The 8,018-nt window shown below is 35.6% G+C and overlaps 1 protein-coding gene across 1 annotated transcript; it reads left to right on the forward strand.

The window, feature by feature from the left end:
* LOC109105997 (actin related protein 2a) lies at positions 1 to 7,795 on the forward strand. The gene is made up of 9 exons (XM_042762331.1): positions 1 to 158; positions 1,232 to 1,342; positions 3,013 to 3,228; positions 3,317 to 3,428; positions 4,101 to 4,177; positions 4,851 to 5,000; positions 5,224 to 5,369; positions 6,509 to 6,641; positions 7,338 to 7,795. Exons 1-9 carry the CDS (start codon positions 111 to 113, stop codon positions 7,506 to 7,508), a joined length of 1,164 nt encoding a protein of 387 aa, XP_042618265.1. The 5' UTR covers positions 1 to 110; the 3' UTR covers positions 7,509 to 7,795.
* The last annotated feature ends 223 nt before the right edge of the window (positions 7,796 to 8,018 follow it).

Genomic DNA, 8,018 nt, shown 5'->3' on the forward strand with positions numbered 1-8,018 from the left:
TCGTCGCGGACTTTTATTTTGAAGAGGTGTGAAGGGCAGGGCGCTGACTTCCGCCTGGCCGCAGACAGCAGGCGCTGAGATCAGGGCGGATTCACCGAGTCTGTAGAAACATGGACAGTCAAGGCAGGAAAGTGGTGGTGTGTGACAACGGGACCGGGGTGAGTGTGACTGCGGAGCTCATACGGCTCGCTCCGGTCTGGCTGATGCTTTATTTCCCGGCTGTGTGTGATTTAATGACGGCTTGCTGGAGAAAGATGCAGCGGAACAGGAAGTGATCTGATAGCACCTTATTAAACACTGATTATTTGTGATTTACACACGACCCGTGAAATGGAAAAGGCTCCGGTCGGATGCACGGAAATCATAAGTCGGGACTGATTATAAATGGGTTTGCAATGGGGGTGTTTTGTGGAAGCTTTGTGTATGCATTGACACAGCGGACATTCACACACATTTTCATTGATATTTTAACAAAGCCGCAGAATGAGCATGCATTATTTATGAAATTAGATGTTTATGCATATTTATATCAACGATGCATGTGTTTTTCTGTCAGTAAAAGGAAAGGTTAAGATGATCTCAAACTCACTTCCGAGTTTGGAGTCTCAGGTCTGGCCGAGAGAGGAAGTGACATACGAGACATTCCGCATTAACTTCACATAAAACTACCTGCTCATTTATATTATTAAAATTACCCCAGTACCTTCCAAAACACACAAAATATAATGTGTTTGTTTTAAACTGATCATTAGAGTAGATATATTTAGATGCATCAGTGCATTTATTGTGTATAAATGCATGCATGACAGCAGGTCAAACGCGCTGTTTGTCGTGATGTTTGTCATCAAGTGAAAATTATTTTTGGGCCCTTTGCTTGTCATCTTGATCCTTTTTATTTTTTTTTTCCATTTAATAGCTAGTGATCTGACTTTCTGTCTTTATTCCTTTAATTTTTTTAGTACGTTTTTAATAACTAGTGTTCCAACTTCCAATACTTTGAGCTTTTATATTTTTACTTTGAGCTTTTTTTTTTTATTTTTGTTTATTTTTTGTGATTTTGTATTTTTTTTTTTTATTATTTTTTTTTTTATTATAATTATTATTATTTATTTTTTTTTTTTTCAGTTTTAGTCATTTTAGTACTTCCACATGTTTATTTCTGTTAGCTGCCAAAGCAACATTTTATTTAATTTTTCATAACTCTGTCTCTGTCTGTCTGTCCATCGTTTAGTTTGTGAAGTGTGGATATGCCGGCTCTAATTTCCCGGAGCACATTTTCCCGGCTCTGGTGGGGAGACCGATCATCCGCTCCACAGCCAAAGTGGGAAACATCGAGATCAAGGTAACGTTTCCTCACTAAACTGCACCCTAAACCTTTCCCTACATTGACACAATGACTTTGGCTCTGTCCCAATCACCCAGTGAGCTGCCTTGCTGTATACACCCTACAGCAGTCTCCTAAAGCTGCATCTGTGTTGAAATGCAACCCTCACAAGTAACCAATCAGTTCATTTTTAATGAGATGAACCTACATTATAATGACGCTTTGAAATGCTACCTATGTAGGTCGTCCGGGAGATTTTGTATCAGAGGTTGTAAATTGTCATTCTAAGGATTTCAAAGAAACACTATGAATGGTCATATTTGGTAACGGGGCATGAACAGCAACTTGAGTAACTTCCTGTTTGACTTGAACTTCCTGCAGAGTTGTTTTCACTGGGGGTGGAGCTGCTATGAGAGGCTTTACAGGTTCCTCTGATTGAAATATTCATCTTTGATTTGAACTAATTTAATTGATGCTATTTTTTTTTTTTTTGTTCATAAATAGGACTTTTGTCTGTAGGACGGGTTTGGTCCTTTACTTCAAGAATCAGTGCGCTGATCATGCATCAGTTCTTACTCTTCTCTTCAGGAGTTTTGCTCTCATTGCTCATCTTCTGTTCCCTCTGTATTTGTCTTTCTGTCCTCTGTTACTGTATTGAGGTGCTGTAGGATTATAGGAGGATGGTAAGTGTGTGTGTATGTGTATGTGTGTGTGTGTGTGTGTGTGTTGTGAGTCTAACCTGTAGCGATTCTCTCTCCAAACCCTCTCAGGTGATGCAGAGCTGGTAGCAGTTTGACATGATTATGTATTAGTTTGTATTAATGTTCAAACTAATCCTAAATCTTGTTCTCTCACTAACCCTGATGAAATGATCTTGCTCGTGTGTGTCAGTGTTTGACATTACCCAGCATGCACTGGTCTGTACAGAGTGTGCTGTGTCCAAATAGGATAAAAAAGGGTTCATGGTCATAGAAAGCCAGGAAATATCAGATTAAAATCTATTGTTTTTTGTTTAACACCTGAAAATAAAATTTCTATAATAATATTTAATTATGATTTAAAAACAATATGGGAGCCAGTGTTAAGTTTTATTTAAAAAAAAAAAATTCTAGTATTTTTAATATTTTGAATTAGATTTTATTTTTATACTTTCAGTTTTTATTTTAATTTTAGATGAAGTTTTAGTAACTTCATGTGCTTTTGTAATTTCTATTAGTTTGCTTTTGTAATATCTTTTATAACAAGTCATTTTAGTTTGGAAATTTCAGTCACTAATGCAAGATTTGTGATTTTCATATACGTTTTTCTTCTAATATCTATCTTTTTGTTTTATTTTTTTTTTCTAATTTTTATTTTTTTGTTTTCAAAACACTGATAGGAACCCGGTTGTGTTTTCATTCAACAACTTTCTCTCTAGTTACAGACGGTGTGACCTGTTTACTCACTTTTAATGACTGTATTGCGGTGCTTTTAATGTTTTTGCTGTCAGATACATTAGTGAACTCGTCAGTGTGCAAAGTGCATTTCATAAAAAACATTGACTTTTATTTTGAAAATCTGATGCAGTGAAGTTTTTTTCCCAGCGGTCTACAGCTCCATTCAGCACATTTAATTTCTCTCAACCTGGACCGCTTCAGTTCATCTCGAAATGAATGTTAACACTGAGCGTCCTGACCTTTGACCTGTAGGACCTGATGGTGGGCGACGAGGCGAGCGAGCTGCGCTCCATGCTGGAGGTGAACTACCCGATGGAGAACGGGATCGTGAGGAACTGGGATGATATGAAGCACCTGTGGGACTACACTTTCGGCCCTGAGAAGCTCAACATCGACTCCCAGAACTGCAAGATCCTGCTCACAGAGCCGCCCATGAACCCCACCAAGAACCGAGAGAAGATCATCGAGGTTTGAGCGCCCGTTCGTAGAATAACATCTGTGAGGAACTTCAGTGAGGCTTGAGTTTGTGATTTTTGACCCTCTTGTCTCCCTGTAGGTGATGTTTGAGACCTATCAGTTCTCAGGCGTTTATATCGCCATCCAGGCCGTGCTCACTCTGTACGCTCAAGGTAATGCAACTTTTAATGATGGGCGTGCTCACTCTGTACGCTCAAGGTAATGCAACTTTTAATGATGGGGAAATAAATGAATTATAAATTTAATTTAAAATTTTTTTAAATTAATTTTATTTAAAAATAATAAATTTAAATAAAATAGTTTAAATAATTATATTTTTAATTTATATATAATTTTATATATAAAAAAAATTATATAATATCTAAAAAAATATATATAATATGATATATAATAAACATATAAATAAAATATATAATGATTCATAAAACTAAAATGAAACAATAATAGGGTTGGCGCATTTGTCAGTAAAGCCGGTCCCTGATTACGCTAAATCGCCATCAACCTGCTTTCAAATGGAGTGGCATTTAATATACAGAGCCGTAGTCACTGAATAGCTGCAATATCGCGTTGATTATGAAGCGATTTTCTGCGTTCTTAATGAACGCGATATTGCGTAGCTTTCGATCTAAGGTTATGTATATTAAATGCGGCTCCATTGAAAGCAGGTGATGGCGATTTTAGCGCTAATCAGAGAAAGGTGACGAAATGCTCGTGACAATTGCTGCGATACTCGCCAGCCCTAAACAATAATACAAACATATAAATATTATATAATCTAAAAAACCCTTGTGCTAGGACAGCTGAGTTTGTGTAAGGTCTGCGACCGGTGGTTGGTGGATCTCTACGGCGGACATCATATCTGTCCCGGTATGAAGGTTTATTCTATCTCACGCGTCGTCTGGACATCGCTGGACGGGACATTACACGCTACCTCATCAAGGTACAGTCCTGCAGATGTTCTGTCTCAGCTGCTGACTCTTTACAGGCACATATTTTGTCTGAATCGCTTCAGGCCAACTGAGAATTTCTAATGCGATGTTAATGCATCTAGTGTAAATATTATAATATCAGCGAGTCCCGACTGAGAAAGCAAACGGCTCAACATGTCAGTCAGCAAGCTTGTCTTTCTAGCATACATAAAATTAAACTTTTTTTGCACATCTCTAATTTTAAGGTGAAGTATTTTTTTTCAGTGTTACAGTGTAACACTTTCTCCTATCCGGAAAAGTAATTATGCAGTCAACCATTGTTATTTTAATATCATCAATATACAGTTTTAGTTTTTTTTTTTTTTTTTCATATCATATGTTTGTGTGTGTGTGTGTGTGTGTGTGTGTGTGTGTGTGTGTAATTATCTTTTTCATTTTCAGCTTTCATTTTAATTTTATGTACTTTTATTATTTCTATTAGTTTATTTCTATATAGTTTGTTTATTTGAAATGCAGTTCTAGTTTATTTCTGTTTGTTTTATGAGCTTATTTCAGTTAGTTGTCAATGATACACTTCTAAGTTTTTCATGTAATATTTGAATTCTGTTACCGCTTTATTTCAAGTAGTTTTTTGATTTTGTTACAGTTTTATTTCAATTATAAAATTCTAAGTTTTTCATGAAGGCCCTGTTGTTGAGAGGTTATGCCTTCAATCACTCGGCGGACTTCGAGACGGTGAGGATGATGAAGGAGAAGCTGTGTTACGTGGGCTATAACATCGAGCAGGAGCAGAAGCTTGCGCTGGAGACCACCGTGCTGGTGGAGTCCTACACGGTGAGTTCAGCCCGATGGAGCTTTATTAACCCATAAGCTCTGTTCCCAAACCTAGTGAGCATTTAAAGTTATCATAAACCTTTTAAAAGCTAGACTGGGACCCCCCCAGTGAGCCTCCAGACAGCAGACTTGTTCTTGCCACCAGAGGGCAGCAGAGTGTTGTGTAACTTTTACTCCTTGAGCGGGTCAGCAGTGTTCACACTCTTTCTCACTGGGCTTGTAGCTGCCGGACGGTAGGGTGATTAAAGTGGGCGGCGAGCGGTTCGAGGCTCCGGAGGCTCTGTTCCAGCCTCACCTCATTAACGTGGAGGGAGTGGGTGTGGCTGAACTGCTCTTCAACACCATCCAGGCAGCCGACATCGATACCAGGTCAGATGAAATATTTACATTTACATTTATTCATTTAGCAGACACTTTTATCCAAAGCGACTTAATAAAAAAGATTCTGTTCCTATTGCACATTCAATATTAATACAGAAGAGGATGTTGTATTATATAACGCATATTATTATGTCTATATCTGTTACTATATATAATGTTTATATGTGACCCTGGCTGTGAAAATGCAACTAAAGTCAATTTTTGGTGATTTACTGTTTTCTACATAAAATCATCTGTATCTGTTACTATATATAATGTTTATATGTGACCCTGGCTGTGAAAATTGACTAAGACCTTGTCCAAGATGAAATCATAGTGAAAATTATGTGGTGAAACTCGACTAAGCTTTGGTGCTTATCTCATAATTAGATTTTAGAGGATCACACACACACACACACACACACACACACACACCACACATTATATATAATATAGTATATATCATATATATTGTGTGTATGTCATAAATAATTTTTTTAATAATCTATAGTATTGTAAGAGATAATGATATAATAATAAAGATAAATAACGATAATATTATTACCAAAAGAGTTTTAGCATTAAAATATTATAACACTTATAACAATACAATTATATATGTACATACATTATATAAAACACTGGTTTAGTATTTTTTAAACAGTTAAAATGTGTTTTTATCTATTTTTATAAATGTCTTTACACAATTTGTAAGCAAAAAGGGAGACAAAAATGATAAAATATAGTAATAATATTTGCCGATATATAACAGGATAAAGTAAAAGTATACAGTTAAGTTTGTATTTTACATATGACACACACAACACAACACACACAATGTACGCACAATATTGATTTATTTATATATTTATGTATGCATGTATATGTGTGTATTAAGTATTATGCATTACATATTTCTTCGTTAGATATTGTGCCAAATAAGATCTTATTTTTGTCTATTGTTCGTCTCAGACTGCGTTTTACAAAGCATCATGTAATATATATATATATATTTTTAATATATAAGGGAAAATAACTTGTTTAAATCTTTAAAATTCTAGACATGTTGATAATATATTCTAACTATAATATTCTCATGATATCATGTATATTTGTATGTGATATTCACACGTGTTAGTCTCTGTCAGGTCTGAGTTTTACAAACACATTGTTTTGTCGGGCGGTTCTACGATGTATCCTGGTCTGCCGTCACGTCTGGAGCGGGAGCTCAAGCAGCTCTACCTGGAGAGAGTCCTGAAGGGAGACGTCGACAAGCTCTCGGTACGAATACCTAACCTGTAATACAGACTTAGACCATCTCTAGGATGTAGGTGGCGATATTCACCTCTAACTGAGTATTTGAGATTATCTATGGACTGTCCTGTCAGAAATTAACTTCCTTTATTAAGGGGAACTTCCCCTGAAATTGAGACATTAATTTTTTCTAACCATGTAAAAGGTCTCTGTGATGTTTGCAGATGCACTAAACTGATAACTAGATAGCCCTATGATAAAACGTAATCAAATGTTAGCTATATTAAAATGGATGAATCCCTACTAGAGCATTTTTGCCTCCAAATTATAAAAATCTAGAGCAGTTTGTTGGATTTCCAGGGTTATTATAATTGCTAAACTAAATTAAAAAAGCTTTGTTACTTCAAATAAAGTAAACTAACTGAAATCAAATAAAAAAAAGTAAACATATTTTATTTCTCATTTTCATTTACTAAAATAACTAATAAACATTCATAAACTATATAGGCATATTTAAAAAACAATAACTAATAAAAATAGCACAACTAAAACTCGAAACTATAAACTATATAGGCATATTTAAAAAAAACTTGAAATTTAAACTGAAAATGGGAAATATTCAAATAAAACTAATTACAAATATACATATCTTGTTTGTTATGTTTTTATTAATTATGCTGCATTACTGTTTTACTGAATGCGTCTTCGCTTCTGCTTTTGTAGAAGTTTAAGATCCGCATCGAGGATCCTCCACGCCGTAAACACATGGTGTTTTTGGGCGGAGCGGTGCTAGCCGACATCATGAAGGACAAAGACAACTTCTGGATGACCAGAGAGGAGTACCAGGAGAAGGGCACACGTGTTCTGGAGAAGCTGGGGGTCACCGTTAGATAAATCACACACACACATATATATATATATACACACACATACACATGCACACACAACATTGCACTCACACTCCCAATCACAGGGCATTTTGGCAGCGTAAACACACAGAGGTTTTCTTCAGTTTATGAGGAAATACTTGAGAACAACGGTATTCAAATACTTGAACTTCTTTACAATCCAAAAAAAAGTGCATAATGTTTGTACGACATTCCAAATGTAAAGATTCATATCAGCACTGCACAGCACGAGACAGAAATTGAATGAAACCGATTGATTTGCTCAAATATTTAACGACTTTCTTTTGATTTGATAATTAATCGTCAAACGCTCCCTAATGTATCTCCATTTTATGACCATTTTTTGTTAAGACCTGTTTGTTCACGCTAAATAATGTAATAAAAAAAAAAAAGAGTAAGAAACTGGAGGATGTTGTGTAAGTAGAGGGACAAAACAATAAAAAGATGTATTTTTGAGAAAAGGGAAAAAACCTTCTTTGGGAATAACATTGTTTTT

Source organism: Cyprinus carpio, chromosome A1 (assembly GCF_018340385.1).
Source record: "Cyprinus carpio isolate SPL01 chromosome A1, ASM1834038v1, whole genome shotgun sequence".
Lineage (NCBI taxonomy): Eukaryota > Metazoa > Chordata > Actinopteri > Cypriniformes > Cyprinidae > Cyprinus > Cyprinus carpio.